The sequence below is a fragment of the Leptopilina heterotoma genome, unplaced genomic scaffold (assembly GCF_015476425.1).
Source record: "Leptopilina heterotoma isolate Lh14 unplaced genomic scaffold, ASM1547642v1 Lhet_32, whole genome shotgun sequence".
In the NCBI taxonomy this organism is placed as follows: domain Eukaryota; kingdom Metazoa; phylum Arthropoda; class Insecta; order Hymenoptera; family Figitidae; genus Leptopilina; species Leptopilina heterotoma.
The window spans coordinates 2,074,174-2,093,842 of NW_025111017.1; the positions used below are offsets into that span (position 1 = coordinate 2,074,174).

General features: G+C 30.4%; 1 protein-coding gene across 2 annotated transcripts in view; it reads right to left on the reverse strand.

Moving 5' to 3' along the window:
- The window catches only part of LOC122504809 (cGMP-dependent protein kinase, isozyme 1-like), a 519,664-nt gene that overhangs the window by 277,974 nt on the left and 222,021 nt on the right, over positions 1 to 19,669 (reverse strand). For both annotated transcript variants that reach the window (XM_043616070.1, XM_043616069.1), the window contains one exon: positions 1,460 to 1,638. In XM_043616070.1, the coding sequence (XP_043472005.1) occupies positions 1,460 to 1,638 (179 nt within the window). The remainder of the gene's footprint in view (positions 1 to 1,459; positions 1,639 to 19,669) is intronic.

The window sequence follows — 19,669 nt, forward strand, 5'->3', positions numbered from 1 at the left end:
TGACTTTCCAAAATGCACTTTTGAAATATACGTAGAGTAAAGGACAACTACTGAAACTGGGTTTAGAGCACTGTGTCGTGAAGAACCACTTGTTATAGATAAAATTTTAAGACTGACTTGTGCAGAGCACCACTTCTCAATTTGAGACTTATAATATTGACGACTACATTTTCTTGAATTCTTTTCTAGACTGCTTTCTTAGACTGACTTTTTAGACTGATTTCTTATACTGAACTGCTGTTGATGGTCTGGCTCTTCTTATACCCAAATTTCCCTGTGTATTTGAAGAAACTGTACGTTTTGCCATGTACTTGAAGAATCGTTCGCTTTGCCATGCATTTGGAGAATCGTTCGCTTTGCCATGCATTTGGAGAATCGTTCGCTTTGCCAGGCATTTGGAGAATCGTTCGCTTTTCCATGCATTTGGAGAAACCCTTTGTTGCAGGAACACTTGTGGTGACTCACCATTAGATCGCACGTGTCCATTGCTTATTACTCATATGTTATTTTATAATTTTGTTATTTCCATTAATTTTTTATAATTTGTTGTTACAATTAATTGTTTATTACAATTCATTATTTATCATTTGTTGTATTATTTGTTGATTATAATTGTTTACAATTAAAGTCGGTATTAATTCCTAGTTATTATAACTCTATTATTACTGTTAATATTTATTATTACAATGTTTATGTTTATTATTGTTTATTATTATTTGTTAAAAGTTGTTGTTTAAAATTGTTATAACTATCTGTTTATTATAATTTGTTATTATTTCTAATGTTTATTCTTAGAATTTATTGTGGTTTATTATTGTTATTTGTTATAATTTATTGTCGTTTATTATTTGTTATATTTATTTATTATAATAATATGTTAAATAATTATGATTACTATTATTACTATTATTATTAATTATTATGATTGTTATTATTAATTATTGTAATTATTATTATTAATTATTATGATTATTATTATTAATTATTATAATTATTATTTATTGTTATTTTACATATTATTATTAACATTATTGAAAATAGGTTACGGTGACGTAACACATGGAATAGAAACCTCCGATCAATTTGCTTTCATAAAGAATTTTTTCGAAAGAAAGCTTAGGCGGTCCACTCAATGTGACATTACCCTATTGTAAGGAGTAACACTATGGTACTTATGTAGCTTTTAACATTTTTTTGTTAGATAAAATATATTTTATACCACAAATGCTTAAAACCTCATTTATTGTGAATAAAACTTTTGTGCAATAAAATTTTATAATACACCTTTTTCTCGCATAAATGAATTTGAAATGTCAGTAGTCGAATATTTTTTACTGTTACACATTTCTAATTTGAAGCAACATAAATTTTAATTAATTTAATTATATTAAAAATTAAAAAATCGAACTATTGGAAAGTTAGATATAAAAAAATTGTTCTATAATTTTCAAAAACTTACAATTCGCAGTAGGTCAGATATTTTTGATAGAATTTGTTCTTTTGGTTCTGGGAGTTTCTGCAAAACTGAAACTTGTCTCAGAAATCGTATATTTCCTTCCAATTGCTCTTGTGCGCTTCTCATCATCACAGACAAAAACACAGATCTGTCCAGAACCCATACTTTGCCATTTTTCTTCACTGGAAATAAAAAATATATTAAAAATTACCTTTTTTAAAATACTAGATAAATTTTGGCGAGCTATGCACGTTGTTTTTTCTCTCTTTTTTAACTAACAACACAAGCGAATCTGCAAACAAAAACCTCCCATCACGTCAGGATTTTTAGAAAAGTAGAGGTAAATTTCAAAAAATCATGTTTTTCGCTGTTTTTGAAAATTTCTACTGGGTAAATCCGAAGTGCTAGGGACTTGTCATAGGAGTAAAATTGAAGCCTGAACACTACTTTAAGAAGATAAAGCAATATTGCTGGACTCTACCAGGCCACAGGGGTGCATCAGGACACAATTAAAAATTTTAAAACATCAACCTTGCTTTAAAGTCATATTTAAAATAATTAACGGATTTCGACGAAAGTTTTCAAATAAAATTCCTTAATTAATAATCCAATACTACTTTCTTTAATAACTACATGTCCAAAAATGAACCCAACTATTGACGAGACTAACAAAGAACAATCAAATTTACAGATAATTTTACAAAAGTTAACCCTTATTAAAGAGAATAAAAAAATTCTTAACGACGAAAATACAAAAAGGGCGATCGGAGACGAAAACGGTATTGGCACTTCTAGATGCTCACAGCCTGACCTTCTGTTAGATATGGTAAAAACCGAAAAAAATACAAGGCAACGCGATTCGACATTGTCCTACTAATAATTTTAAGGATCTTTTTAAATCTCTCAAAATTAACCTCTATTCAAAAACTTCCGTAGAATTATGCAGGACTCAGCTAGAAAGTTTCTGACAAAATAATGATTCAGTACAATCGTAAAACCAAAAATACAGGCAGGTTTTTAACGAATTAAAATGCGCTATCCAAGCTAAACACTTGGGAACAATAGCCAGAAATATTGCCCTGCAGATAGAAGAACAGGCGGATATAAAAAGGTATATCATGAACATTCGGGATGAAATTGAAAGTCAAGTTCGATCTTTAAAACTCTTTACCATTATCGATGCACAACTAGAAGCTTTAGAAGCTGAAACTTGGTACCGTGAGAAATTAAAGAATATAGTTTTAACCACTTCTAAATCACAATGTCAATTAAATCTCCACAGACATGATAATGCAAACCACAACTTTCCGCCAGCACAGCGTTTTACAACGTCATGTACTAACTGTTGCACATGCGGACGATTGCAATCAATTGTTATTCAACCCTTCGGATTCAAAAGAGACATTCAACTCTTCGTGGATACAGGATCTTCCATAAATTTAATGAAAAAATCACATTTTGCACAACATTTCCTTAACCCCTTGACTGTGGATGACGTGTATACACGTCATGAAAAAAAACTGGCCCAAACAGTGGAAAACATCTTAACGTATATTCGCAAAAATTCTTACCCGGGGGTTTTTGGGGTCGCTGATCACGATTCTGAAGTCAGATTTTCAAAATAAATAATTTTTTATCCAAAATGTCCGCCAAAAATTTTGAAAAATTTCAAAAGTAGATAAATTCTTTTAAAAATTCTTACTCGGGGGTTTTTGGGGTCGCTGATCACGATTCTGAAGTCATATTTTCAAAATACATAATTTTTCATCCAAAATGTCCGCTAAAAATTTTGAAAAATTTCTCAAGTGGATAAATTCTTTTAAAAGTTCTTACTATTTAAACTTTGAAAAACTAATAACAGATGCGTAATCAGCGACCACGAAAACCCCCGAGTAACGAATTTTAAGCGAATCTAATGAATTTTTCAAAATTGTGTCTGCCATTTTTGATCCGCCATTTTGAATTTTAAAAAACTAATGCCAGATTCGTAATCAGCGAACACGAAAACCCCCGAGTAACGAATTTTAAGCGAATCCAATGAATTTTTCAAAATCGTGTTCGCCATTTTGGATTCCGACATTTTGAATTTTAAAAACGAATGTCAGATTCGTAATCAGCGACCACGAAAACCTCCGAGTAACAAATTTTAAGCGAATCCAATGAATTTTTCAAAATCGTGTCCGCCATTTTGGATCCGCCATTTTGAATTTTAAAAAACTAATGTCAGATTCGTAATCAGCGACCACGAAAACCTCCGAGTAACGAATTTTAAGCGAATTCAATGAATTTTTTAATATCGTGTCCGCCATATTGGATCCGCCATTTTGAATTTTTGAAAATTAACACTGGAATCGTAATCAGCGACCCCAAAAACCCCTTAGTATATAGTGTCATGAAAATTTATTCACAAGAAGGTCTTACACATTTTGGGACCATTTTGTTATATTTTAGCTGCACACTGAAGGGGTTAAAGAAGCATGCGAAAAAAATTTTCAAATGGGCAACGATACACAAACCGCTATGTATAAAGCAAAAATAAATTTAATTAATAAAAACCATGTTGTATACATAGTACCCAACGATTTCCCTCTACCACAAGATGGTATATTAGGATTACCGTTTTTGCAACAATACTTCGTATAGACTATCCAACACAAAACTGCGAAAAAGAAAACATCGAATGTGAATACATCTAATACTTTAGAATCCGAAGAACTGTATCCGAATATAGATTTACGACTTAATTCAGAAGTAGAGATGGTATAATCGAAATCGAATATAGGAGATAATCGAATACTGTCTTTCGATTATTCGAATAATGACAATATAATATCTATCTTTAAGAAAGAGCAGTCTACCGGCAATAGAAAAGTAGCGGGCTTGCATCCCACCATGCTACCGTTTTTTCTGAGTTCTTTGATAATTTTAAAATTATTAATTAATTTCGAAAATATTTTTCAGATTAAGCAGTTTTCTGTATTAGGGCAGCTGTGCTGTCGATACATATGAAACCCAAGAGCTTATTAAGAGATTTACTTATTTATTTCTGAGATTGATTCGGGAAAATTGTTAACTTCTTCAACATTTAATAATATATATATAAATAATAATACAATAATATTATTAAAAATAGTAATAAATAATAATATTAATAAAATAATAATAACAAATAATAAAAATAAAAAATAATAGTAAAACGTAAAAAAATATATTTCTTTCGATATAGGTTAGGTTAAATTAACTTGCGGTGGCACCTCCTAGTGGCGTTTGGGTCTATTTTAAAAAATTCTTTTATGAAAAAGAAAGGAAAACAAAAGCTAAGTGTGATTTATGTGGCCGAGAGTTAACATATTGCAATAGTACAACATCTTTGAGGAATCATCTCCTGACTCGCAAAATAAATGTTAAAGTTCCTGAGCAAACATCAAAACCTGCTGCTAAACGACAATGCACCGAGGAGGCTAGAATGCTTGTACAGAGTACAAGTTATAATTAAGAGTATTAAAAAGTTGCGCATGACGATTTTGGTAGCCCAAACAAATTTCTGAGTGGAAAAAAGCAAGAAACAGGTGCCACCGAGCACTTCAATTTTCCCATATAAAATGATTGGGAAAAATTGAAATTTTTGCAAAATCATAATCATTTGCGAGGGTTTTAAAAAAGTTAACATTAAGCTATTAGGATTTATAGAGGGCTCTCCGACAAGTAATTTGACCAATATAACTTTCAATTTTTACAACCCCTACCTTCTACAGCACTGCCCCAAAGTTACCCCTTTTTTAAATATTTATAATTTAACGTGTTTTTGTGGTATAATATCGATTTTTAAACGTTTTTGTCGGATCTTGTGTTTATAGAAAAATACGTATTTATTTTTATTGTCATTAAAACAAATTGCAGGGATTTATTGCTTGTTTCCATCACTAAAAATTTTTTTGGCCCACCCTAATCTTCATGCGCACCTTTTTAATACTCTTAATTATAACTTGTATAGAATGCACGGTTTTTATGTTTTGCGTAAATATGAAAATTTGATAAGAGAATATGTGAGATGTAATCCGGAAGTTCGTCCGAAACCGTAAGGTATGGACTATATATAATTAAAAAATAATAAATATAACTGTTTTTGCTGTTAAAATTTGTCTAAAATAAATAAAATTAAGTTTCAATATAGATAATAATTGATTGGAAATTTTCCAAGGATTGTGAATTTGGGATCAGATTTTTTCTACATAGCTGCGAATAAGCACAAAAAGGCAGAAACCGTAAGGAAACATTGAAAAAAATCGAATTATTTCACTATTTTGCAAAAATATGGCTAAAAACTAAAAACACCCAGATTTCCGGAATAATCATTTTAACGTATAGCTTTTCAACTATGTTTCCTGAAAATTTGAGCCAAATCGAAAAAGGTGTTTTTGAGTTATAAATAATATCACAAAAATTCCAACGGCATTGGATTCTTTGGAAAATTTCCCATCGACTGGTACTTTTCCGATTTTTTTTAGACCAAAATTGTCATTTTTTCAAACAAAAATGGATTTTTCAATCTTAGTTTTCAAAAATGGCACTTCTCATAAAATTGAAGATTGTGAGTGATCTTTATGAGATAGGCACTTAAAATTTTGGCTAGATCACTATTTTTGAAGGCAGAATACGTCTAAAAACTTTGAGACAAATCGGTAACTTGTCACGTACAACTGTGTGATTTACCCGTGGAATCCCCCAATACCTTTAATGATATTTTCATTGTAGTGTGGTTTAACACTATTCAAAGCGAACGGACTAATAAATAACGAACAAACATAATATTTTATATCAATTGTTGAGTAAGTAACATCAACATTATTTGTACTTAAAGTTTTCCCTTCAATGAAAAACGAAGGCGAACAAGAACACAAAATACTTTTTGAGTTTTTTTGGTGGTTTAATTGGTGCTGTAGAAGCAGAATAATTAATTTGTTTCCCTTTACCTTTGTCATAAGTGAACGAGATAATTCTACCTATAATAATTTTTTTACTTTTTTCATTATAAAACACACACCAATTACCCAACGCGATATGTTTATTTACAAATAAGTCTTTATTAGAAATGTCATTTTTGATCGATTTATCTTTACTTAAGACTTTGTTGGTTTCAGTTAGAGCATTTTTGACTCTATGCAGTCTATCACTGCTCAGTTTGTTGTAACTGTTAGAAAGTAACCAGCATAATGTAGATTTTCGAATTATGACAGATTTTTCATTGGAATAAGTATAATACACAAACGGTCCTTTTGGTAATAATTTTGTTTCACACTCACTTTTTTCATCAAGTCCGGCTTTATTCTCTAATATCAGTGATAAATCTTCTATAATTGAGTTTTCTTGATAAACATTTTTATCTTCCTCTCCATTTTTGAAAATTGCAAATGTCTCACTATCTATCACAGAATCGTTTTGAATCACTGTCTCGCATTTTGAAAAAGTTTTCGCATGGCTGGCTACCAAACAGCCATGGAAGAAAGAGTTGCGATAAATTTTCATCCCGAAAATAATTAATAGCTTTTATCAAACCATGTGCATTAATCTCAATACAATCATAAGCGTTAGTGGTAATGAAGTTCTTTGTGATACAGTATTTATTTTCAACTAACCACTGTTTCCAAATTCGTAGAAGAAATAGACTTCTCTAAATTAAATTTACGCAATTAATTGGTGAAATTTCTTTAAATAAGAAGGAATCTAAAATATCTTTCAATACTTTAAGAAAAACAATTGTTCCTTCAGTGGACGGTATAGTTTTTAGTACACTGATCACTCTATGGTTGCAAATTTTTTCGACTGCTCAAAAATTCATTTTGTCAGCTCTGTTGATGTCAGATGTAGTCAGTCCATGATCTTCTTTGGGTTTCTCGTCAATCATGATAATTAAGTGCGTAGAGGATACATATGATTTCCGATTGGCAAAAGAATGGAAGGTTTTAAAAATACATTGCAGAGTTTTATTCCAATGTGATGTGTATCCTGAACGTAAATAGGTGAATCATCATCTAAAGATTGAATAAACCAACCAGTCCACTCAGGAGTTATATTTGGTGATGTAGGAAAAGATTGGCATTTCATAGATTTCAAAAGTCGTGTATCACCGTCAGATAAAAACCCTTTTAAAATAATGCCTTCAAATTTTGCTTGATCATCTAATTCTCCGTCTTCTGAAATAATAATAAAAAATTGTATACACTGGAAAATAAAAAGTAAAATTTGCTTTTTACTTCGGTTTTTTCTGACGGACATACATTCAGCAATTTTTACAGAAAATAATGTCAATTTTTGACGGGTCACTATGGTAACAAATAAGTTACATGTATTTGTTATCTTAGTAACCCGGTAAAAATTACATTTTTCCGGAAAAATTGCCTAATATGTATTGCTTTAGTAATTCGTCAGAAATTACTAAAGCAAAAAGCAGATTCTACCTTTTTTTTCAGTGTATATCATATTTAATAAAATAAAAATAGTATATATAAATTAATTTCAAAAATAATAACCGCAAAATTTGATTTCAAATCTCCGTCTAATTGTTCGCGATCGAGTTCATATTCTTCCACATCAAGAGCATCTTGACCAGGCAGTCTTTTAACTTGATTTTCCATTTTAGGCGTTTTGCTTTGTTTTTCAGAATGAGTTTTCATTAGCATTTCTTTAATACTGCGTTCCTTGCTACCTTTTTTCTGGTTGAGTTTTAAAGAATTATGCACCATCTTTAGATGCTTTTTATAGTTAGATAAAATTCATCGACTTTTTGATTTAGCAACTTTAGGCATATGATTACAAAAAATGCACTCTATTTCAACATTCATTGCCGTTTTATGTTAACTTTAAGATCTTTGATCTTTTCATTCTGAATTTCCGTTAGTTCGATTTTTTCGTCAATCAAAAATGTTTTTATGTGGGTTTTGATCGATTTTTAAACTAACTTGCGTTCATTATTCAAATTTGAATCCTTGGAGTTGGTTGAGATTTCCTTTAACCCTTAAACCGCACACTGCCAAATCCATCCTTAAACCGCACACTAGGTGTGCGACACCCGGGGACTTTTAACCCTCCTGCGTACCTATTTTCACCCATAAAATTGTTTCCAAATGCACAAATTTTATACACTGTTGGATTTTTCTACAATTTGGTACCTAGGGGTTTTTGGGGTCGCTGATTACGAATCTGAGGTCAGATTTAAAAAATTCAAAATGGCGGATCCAATATGGCGGATGAATTTTTAAAAAATTGTTTGATTGTAATGAAACTTGGTATCTAGGGGTTTTTGGGGTCGCTGATTACGAATCTGAGGTCAGATTTAAAAAATTCAAAATGGCGGATCCAATATGGCGGATGAGTTTTTAAAAAATTCATCAAAATTTCTTGAAAATTTATAATCGGGGGTTTTTGAGGTCGCTGATTACGAATCTAAGATCAAATTAGGAAAATTCAAAATGGCGGATCCAATATGGCGGACGAATTTTTAAAAAATTGTTTGATTTTATTAAAAAAATTTAATGAAACTTGGTGTCTAGGGTTTATAGAGGTCACTAATTACGAAGCTGAGATCAGATTTTAAAAATACAGAAGATCAGAGTCAATATGGCCGCCAGTTTTAGAAATTTTTTAGATTTGTTTTAGATATATTGGTATTTTACGAGTCCTTCATAAACTACGTCTCTGTTATATGAAACAATGTGCATTTTTTAGACTTCCTAAGTTGAGTAGTACTACATAATGATGTTTTATGAATATAACAATTTAACACATATTTAAACAAATAATTATAGATGTTGATTAACTCCTTGCACAAAGGCTTAGAAACATGCTTTTTCCAAATTTTAAAAGTTAACAAGATCAGTATTATTGTAAGATTCATGTTTGTTAATTGCAAAATTGGAGGTATATTATTCAGCTTAGTTAACCCTTAAACCGCACACTGCCGAATCCATCCTTAAACCGCACACTGGGTGTGCGACACCCGGGGACTTTTAAGTGTGTTCTTCAAGCTGGAATAGGATATTATCTTTTGGAAAAATTATCTTATATAGCTCAATACATCTATTTTGAAGGAAAATAGGTTTCATAATGATTTATTTAATTTTAATAATTAAAAAAGAGTTTTTTTAAACTACTGAAATTACCTTAAACCAAAAACTGGGTGTCAGACAAGCAGAAATTTTTCGCCGACAACTTCATAAAGTTATCAAATACACAAAGACACTTGGCAGACTAATGTCACTCACGAAACATAAATTTAAGTACAAAATGTACCGTCCAATATCAACACATGATCAATTTTTACGAATTTAACCGAAATATTAGAGTAAAGAGCTAGAATATGGGTGTCGCACACCCAGGGTGCGGTTTAAGGGTTAACTTCAAAATTTAAAAAAATTGCATACTTCTAGATGTTTTTTGTAATAAGTTAGTAAACAACAACATTATTTGTTTAAAAATTAAAGAATCGTTAAATTTATGAAAAATCTTCATGTAATATTACACAGCTTAGTTAATTGCAAAATTAGAAAAAAGCTGCACGTTTCTAGAAATTTTTTTTAAAAAGTTAGTACATAACAACAATTATTTGTTAAAACAATTAAAGAATTGTTAAATTTATAAAATATTCTTATATTGCCATTTTGAGTTTTGAAAATCTGACCTCAGATTTGTAATCAACGACCACGAAAACCTCTAGATACCAAGTTTTATTAAAATCAAACAATTTTTTTAAAATTCATCAGCCATATTATATCCGCCATTTTTAATTTTTTAAATCTGACCTTAGATTCTTAATCAGCGACCTCAAAAACACCCGATTATAAATTTTCAAGAAATTTGGATAAATTTTTGAAAAACTCATCCGCCATATTGGATCCGCCATTTTGGATTTTTTAAATATGACCTTAGATTCGTAATCAGCGACCTCAAAAACCCCTGATTATAAATTTTAAAAAAATTTGGATAAATTTTTGAAAAACTCATCCGCCATATTGGATCTGCCATTTTGGATTTTTTAAATCTGACCTTAGATTCGTAATCAGCGACATCAAAAACCCCCGATTATAAATTTTCAAGAAATTTGGATAAATTTTTGAAAAACTCATTCGCCATATTGGATCTGCCATTTTGGATTTTTTAAATCTGACCTTAGAATTGTAATCAGCGACATCAAAAACCCCCTATTATAAATTTTCAAGAAATTTGGATAAATTTTTGAAAAACTAATCCGCCATATTGGATCCGCCATTTTGGATTTTTTAAATCTGACCTTAGATTTGTAATCAGCGACCTCAAAAACCCCCGATTATAGATTTTCAAGAAATTCGGATGAATTTTTGAAAAACTCATCCGCCATATTGGATCCGCCATTTTAAATTTTTTTAATCTGGGTTCAGATTCTTAATCAGCAACCCCAAAAATCTTTAAGTTACCAAGTTTCATTGAAATCAAACAATTTTTTTAAGAGAAGTATGTATTTGCAACTTTTATTTTGTGACCTATCCTCTACTGTTTATAACAAATATTTAATACTTTGTTTATTAACAAATACTTTAATTAGAGACTTTATTATGTATGTATCATTAACTATGAACCTTGCACTGTAAGTTGCACTTTGTCTCGTGTGTTAAAGTTAATTTGTTTAAAAGTTATGAGAAAAAAAATTTGGACGAGTATACTCGTCCTTGCGCATTTGGTAACAACTTAGTTTGGACGAGTATACTCGTCACGGTACGCAGGAGGGTTAAGTGTGTTCTCCAAGCAGAAATAGGATATTATCTTTTGGAAAAATTATCTTATATAGCTCAGTACATCTATTTTGAAGGAAAATATGTTTCATAATGATTTATTTAATTTTTATAATTAAAAAAGAGTTTTTTAAAACTACTAAAATTACCTTAAACCAAAAACTGGGTGTCAGACAAGCAGAAATTTTTCGCCGAAAACTTCATAAAGTTATCGAATACACAAAGACACTTGGCAGACTAATGTCACTAACGAAACATAAATTTAAGTACAAAATGTACCGTCCAATATCAACACATGTTCAATTTTTACGAATTTAACCGAAATATTAAAGTAAAAAGCTAGAATATGGGTGTCGCACACCCAGGGTGCGGTTTAAGGGTTAAAGATAGTTGTGTCCTCTTCGGCCTACTTTTCATGTTATTTTTAAATCCTAATTGTTTTAATTTCTTCTTGCAGTAATCAGCTACAGCCAATAGAATCAGTTTATGACCAGGAAGAAATTAAAAAATTTTCCGGAAGTTTAGCATACACTCCGTAATATTCTTCGGCGGGTTTATTTCTATCACGAAGTTCTTCAACTTCAGAACGGGTGAATGTTTTTATTTCAGCTATTTGGCTTTCATCGAAAGAACTCATTGATAAAACATTATCAAATCCTGTTATGGACAATAAATTTTTCAAATGAATAGGAAATTGAATTTTCAATTCATTTTCTGTTTGAGTCCACCACTTAACCCTTTAACGCCCAAATGGACAAAATTTTGGCATGAAGTTTGAGGACTTATTTCGGTACTTAAAAATCAATAGAAAAATTCACGAATCATCATTTCTTATGTTTTCATATGCACTCTATCGAATGGCGTTAAAAAAGAGTCAAAAATTTATAAACAAAAAAGTTAATAATGTTTTTTATAAAAAAAGTCCGATTTTTTTCCAATTTTTGTTTAATTTTCAATTTTTTCTACTATGAAATAGCGAAAAAATAATTCCAAATGTTACAAATAACGTGACATAGATATATAACCTAGAAGATAGGACTATAGAGAAAATTAAAAATTAAAATGGCGGCTCAACACTGGAGTTTGAAGTTCAAATTTTTTTCAAAATTTGATTCGAAAGTACGAAATTGTTAAAAGTGTTTAGATCAGCTTGAAATTTGTTACTCGGGGGTTTTAGGGGTCGATGATCACGAATCAGAAATCCAATTTTCAAAATTTAAAATGGCGGATCCAATATGGCGGACAATTTTTGTAAAAACTCATTAAATTTGCTTGAAACTTGTTACTCGGGGGTTTTTGGGGTCGCTTATTACGAATATAATATCCAATTTTTAAAATTTAAAATGGGGATCCAATATGGCCGACAATTTTTCAGTTGAAATTTGATAATCACGTACTTTAGCCATTGAAATACTTAAAATATTTTTAATGTTTTCCAACTTTCACCACGTGGAGGTAAACGTGAACTGGAAAATCTTTTTTTTTATTTTTAAATTTTATATATTTTTTTTACTGTTTTATTTTTTTATGTATTTTTCTTCTTTTTATTTGTTATTATAATTTTTGAATTTAAAGGTAAAAAATAGAAATGCATGTTTTATTTTAATCATTACTTATTTCAGGGTCAAATTGAAGAAAACAATTTTTTTTATCTCCAGCTTGAAGCTCTTGTAAAACCTTTCAAAAATCATTCTTCATAGTTTTAATTCGATTAAATTTACTTATCAATATATTAAATCGAAAAAAAAATAATTTAAAAAAAGACTTATCAGTTCACGTTTACCTCTACGCGGTGAAAGTTGGAAAACATTAAAAATATTTTTAATATTTTAATGGCTAAAGATTGTGATTATCAAATTTCAACTGAAAATTTGTCTGTCATATTGAAGCGGCCATGTTTAATTTTAAAAATTGGACATTATAATCGTAATCAGCGACCCCAAAAACCCTCGAGTAACAAGTTTCAAGCGAATCTAAGGATTTTTTAAAAAAATTGTCAGCGATATTGGATCCGCCACTTCAAATTTTAAAAATTGGACTCCAGATTCGTGATCAGCGACCCCTAAAATCCCCGAGTAACACATTTCAAGCTAATATAATGAGTTTTTGAAAATTTGTCGGCCAAATTAGATCCGCCATTTAAAATTTTAAAAATTGGATATTATATTCGTAATAAGCGACCCCAAAAACCCCCCGAGTAACAAGTTTCAAGCAAATTTAATGAGTTTTTACAAAAATTGTCAGCGATATTGGATCCGACATTTTGAATTTTGAAAATTGGACTTCTGATTCGTGATCAGCGATCCCTAAAACCCCCGAGAAACAAATTTCAAGCTAACCTAATAAATTTTTGAAAAATTTGTCAGCCATATTAGATCCGCCATTTTGAATTTTAAAAATTGGATTTCATATTCATAATTAGCGACCCTAAAAACCCCAGAGTAACAAGTTTCAAGCAAATTTAATTAGTTTTTAAAAAAAATTAGCCGCCATATTGGATCCGCCATTTTGAATTTTGAAAATTGGACTTCTGATTCGTGATCAGCGACCCCTAAAATCCCCAAGTAACAAATTTCAAGCTGATCTAAACACTTTTAACAATTTCGTACTTTCGAATCAAATTTTGAAAAAAATTTGAACTTCAAACTCCATTTTTGAGCCGCCATTTTAATTTTTAATTTTCTCTATAGTCCTATCTTCTAGGTTATATATCTATGTCACGTTATTTGTAACATTTAGAATTATTTTTTCGCTATTTCATAGTAGAAAAAATTGAAAATTAAACAAAAATTGGAAAAAAATCGGACTTTTTTTATAAAAAACATTAATAACTTTTTTGTTTATAAATTTTTGACTTTTTTTAACGCCATTCGATAGAGTGCATATGAAAACATAAGAAATGATGATTTGTGAATTTTTCTATTGATTTTTAAGTACCGAAATAAGTCCTCAAACTTCATGCCAAAATTTTGTCCATTTGGGCGTTAAAGGGTTAAGAGTCCAACTTTGACACAGCCTGAAAACATATACTTATCAATTTTTTATTATTGTTGGAAAGTGAAATTAAATTATTTTCAATTTTCTATTATCATTAATTTACTGTATTCAAATTATTATCAGACTTAATAATTCTAATTACGTGCACGTGCAAACAATTTTTTTAACGGTTCGTTTAAAACGTTTAAAATTACGAAAATTATTACAATAACACATAGAATTTTTGATATAATAATTTTAAAAATTTTCCCAGTAAAATTAGAAAGTTTTACTTAATTTAAAAAATTTAAAGTATAACTAATTAAAGAAATGGACACAAATGTGTTCCTAACCTTGAAAATATGTTTGACGGTGTATAATAATCAAAAATAAAGAAGATGAGAAACATAAAATTTACCTCCATATTCGCCTCGACGAATCCTTTAATATTTATTTCTCTTTATATTTAATAATTATAACTTAATGAATATTAAGTTGCATATGCACGCAGTAAAACAACGAGAAAAACTAAAATATTTGAACGAGTATTCGAAGTTTTTTTAATCCAAAGCATATCCAAAGACTATAGACAGGATAGATAGTGAACACTGTTGGCTTTATATTCAGGCTTTCCAACTTTGCAAAGTTGATATGGTTATTTTCTTAAACGCACTGCGCATGGTTTCTTCTCGTGCTGTCAGACATCGAAATGCGCGGGATAATATGAAATGTTTTTAAAATATTATATTTTCTCGTATATTATTTTAAATTGTTGACAAAAACAATTTGTCTTAGGTACAATTCAGAATAATTCAAGGTAATTTACGGTTTTTTCACGGTAATTCATGGTAATTCACGATAATTCAGGATAATTTAACACAAGTGTATATACCATAATTCATTAGTTGTGTGCCCCTCAATTAAAGCCTTATGTATGTACTTTTAGGTAATAAATAGTATTTTAATAGTATATTGCGTGTCAAGTGGAAAACGACGGCTTTTTCGTGATGAGTGCAATGTTTTCAGAACGAGTCGGAGGTGAGTGCGCACTCACCTCCGACTCGTTCTGAAAACATTGCACTCATCACGAAAAAGGTCTTCTACGTGAAACGCACGATTCTTTTTGCAACGAAATCATGAAACACTAAAAATATCAAAAACAAAAGCAAATAAAAAGAGACAGTAGTTGTGCGTCACACGAGCGAAAACACCTAAAGTTAAAAACGAGGTTAAAAACACAAACTAGTTTACTGATATACATGTAAGCGCAGGTCCCTGTTCAGTCGCGCGGGGGAGTTCGGGGGGTCTCCTCCCGACGGGGTCCAGGGGCAGCGCCCCTGTCGAGGGTTGGGGGGGGCGAAGCCCCCGACCACAAAAAAACCAACTCAAAAGAATAATTCAATTAACTTCCATTTTGGAAAGAGCCAGGTTATGAATTAATAATGAATTCAAAACATCTGCATTAATTACTTAAATTAGTATAAGTAAAATGGAAAAATATAAGAAGTTTTTTGAACATATTTATTTTGAAAAAACAATTTTATAATAAATTATTATATTGTATATTAAAATTACCAGTCATGTAATTATAATCTTAAGCAAGGAACGAAAATAAAAGGATAAAATTTTGATAATAAAATTGAATTTTAGCATTAAACAGTACATATTTTGAATTACATTTTTATTGTACAATAGACATTTAACTATTAAAACTACTGCTTTTCAAACTATACATTGCATTCATTAATAATAACTTTGGAATTAATAATAAGTTTAAGAAACATCTTATTAACATCAACGAGATATAAAATACTTCATAAAATAATACTTTTAATTAATACATTTTTCGAAATAGACAAAAATAAAGTCTTGTTAACATATCAACTTTTAAAATGCTTTTTTATCTGCTATAGTTTATTGTGACGTTACAATTGTTTAGAACCATAACTTTCTCTGGTGAGCTGGTTTTAGAAGAATCTGCTTTAACAATTTTAGAGTCTTCTTTTGACGTTGAAGGGATTTGCTTATTTTGCTCTGTATTTTCTGCAGCATAGTTTATCATGTTCGATATCCTGTCGGCGGATTTTTTCTTGTATCCTAAAGACTCGTCTACGTATCCCTGTGCAACCGTAGCTGATTCCCAACCACCAAAACGCTGTAATTCTAAAATATTTGCTCCAGAGTCTGCAAACAGTGTCGCCGATGTTCTTCGAAACGAGTGGCCTGTGTAGGTTTCAGGTTCGGTGAGGTTCAAGAATTTTTCTATTTCACACGGCATTTTTGAAATTTTATTAATGCCAATGACTTGAATTGTGCATCGACCTTTTTGAAAATTCAAGAAAAAATTTTCCTTTGGGACGTTTTTTGGTCGAAGAGCGAGATATTTATCCACAATGGGAACGAACTCTGAGTTAATAGTAAATGATCTGGATTTGTTTGTTTTCGTGTCAGGGAATCTAACCTGCAATAATTCCCCTTGCTTTTTAATATCCTGTATTTTGACCTTATAGATTTCGTTTTTCCTACAGCAACCACTGACACCGAAAATAAGTACTACCTAAAATATAGAAAATTCTGTTCAATTGTAAAAATAATTTAATAACTGAATAATGTTCCGAAAATCTATCATTTTATAATCAATGAAACTTTGTAAATTGTAAAAAAAAATTTTGTAAATACTGTAAATAGTTTAATAATTTAATTATTTGAATTTCATTAAAATATTAATTTAAATAATTAAATAGGTTTACTAATTGAGTAACATTTGAAAAAGGATTCATTCTATAATTAATCTATAGTTAATTAAAAAGTAATTTAATAATTGTTTTGTATAAAAAAATTTCAGTAGTGTTTTTTATTTATTCCTTATAAACTATTCTTACCTTTGTTGCAAGATATATTTCATCTGGAGCGTTTTGCAAAAACTGCTGAACATGCTCAGCCGAAAAAATTTTTGCTTTCTTTCCATGATATCCACGACTAAAATTGCTTAGAATTGCGTATAAACTTTTGTACTCCTTGATTTGAATGCCTTCATAAATTGCAATTGTGCTTTTAAGCATTGAATATTGAAACCAGAGCGTAGGTGTTTTACAAGTTTTCATCATTTCTTTTAAATAAACAATCATGCAATTTTCGGACGTAATTGCTTTATTTTTAGACTTCCAAGTCAAGAACTTTTGATAAGCCAGCTCATAGAGCCCCTTAGACTTTTCGGGCAGCAAATCTAGTGTAGCCAGTTGAGCTGCTTCTCGAATTTCTGGGGGTGTACACTGGAAATCTTTACAATCTTCATTTTCTTTCGAACTTTCCATAATTTTACAATACGAGCACAAGACTTGATTCAATAATCTTCCATTAAATTCTTCTTTCCTCGGCGGCCAAAACAAAATCCTCACCTTTCTCCCAGAACAATTACTTATTATCATTTAATATTAATAAATATATTTTTTTTAATAAAAAACTTACATGGTATTATCTCCAATTTGAAAATTGTCGATTTCCTCGTTGGAAGTGAACATATCTCCGGAGAAATCCTCTCTGACTTCCATTTTGTATTTTTTTGGTTTGAATGGTTTTCTGGGAGATAGGCAACGGCGACCTTCCTTCGAGAAATCTCAAAATGAAATGAAAGATGACTTTTGTTGCCTTTCGCGCCTGATTAACTTAAAGTACAACGCACAATTAGGCTGTTTCACTACATCGAGATATTTCGAGTTCGAGTATGACGTCCGATAGCTGGAGGGACAACAAACAGACGAAGCAATGTAATTCTTATGGGAGAAAAAAATTTTGCATTTTCTTTTCAATGTTTTGCAAATTTAATGAATTTTAAACACTTTCTATCTACATATATGTAATTTTAAATAAATTTTATAAAATAATTGTAGTGAAATTAACACTTTACACCTCACAGGAACTTGAAAATATGCTAAAATGTATGTTTTTGAGGTTAGGAACGTCTGTTGACAACTATTGGCTGTTTTCGGCGTTCACTCGGTGTTAACACCAAGTTAATTCCCATTGAAAACAGCCATTATCTCTCTCTATGTATAAAATAGTTGTAAACAAACGTTCCTAACATCAAAAACATACATTTTAGCATATTTTCAAGTTCCTGTGAAGTGTAAAGTATTAATTTCACTACAATTATTTTATACAATTCATTTAAATCACACATAATTATGTAGATGGAAAGTGTTGAAAATTCATTAAATTTGCAAAACATTGAAAAGAAAATGCAACATTTTTTCCTCCCATAAGAATTACATGCGTCGTATGTTTATTGCCCCTCCAGCTATCTGACGTCACACCTGAAATCGACTCTGACGTCACAACTGAAAAAGCCTAATAGGTTTGCGAATGTCGTTCGCAAACGAGTCGCTTAAAGGTCCAGTCCCATGACAGCGTGAAAACGGGAAACGTAAAACGTTTTGCAAATAACATCTTCCGATCCAATGGATATCATACTAAAAGAAAATTCTTATTGGTTAAACGTTTTCCGTTTCCCGTTTCACGCTGACATGGGACTGTACCTAAAGATAGAAAAGAGACAAATATATCTCTGTCTATTTCTAACTCATGTCTGTTTGTTTTCCCTCCAGCTATCTGACGTTATACTGGAACTCGAAATTATTACACAGTATAGTGATAGAGGCACTGATTTCCATTGTGTACGCGCCTTAATGGAGTCATTTTTCTGTCAAAATGTTATTAGTTCAAGACTTATATATAAACATTTGTTTTTTACGTCTAAAACTAAGAATATTTTTTTTTATTTTATTATTCATAAAATAAAAAAAATATAATAGAAAAATGACATGGCTTTTTAAAATTCCGTCAAACTGGATGGACAGCGTCAAAGCATAAAGGTGCAGTCAAATGGCACAGTTTTTTGTGTTGAATTTTGGAAATAGACCATATCGCACCCTTAGTGAATGGCCGCGTTCGCGTCAATGTGCAGACAGCTTAAAGTTATTTTAGAGATTCACCTTTAGGATCCATCAAAGGCACACCTTTAGGAACTAAACACGTCTCTGCACGCTTTACACAAAACTATATGCACTCACAGTGGCTTTATATCAGCTGTCAATTATTATAACACTGTTTGTGTTTTATTCATAAATAATATATTATATATTTAGTATCGTAAGAGAGGCTAATTTCGCTCAATTTTTCAATTCTTTTTAAATAACTTCGGGAAACGATGAAAGTAAACATTGGCACTGAAAATATATAATCTCTAACCCTTTTTCTTTCCTATTACTGCATAAAGAAATTAAAATATGTTGCAGAACATTATTTATAAGCCTTTTTGTTGTGAGCGACTTTACCTTTAAATGAGGGTAAATTCGCTCACCATTATTATTCTGGCAAAATATATTATGATCTGCAAAAATGAAACTAAATATTCTTTAGAATCAATAAAGAAAACAATTAAGAACAATGTCCAAAGTTATTGGAATAAATATTT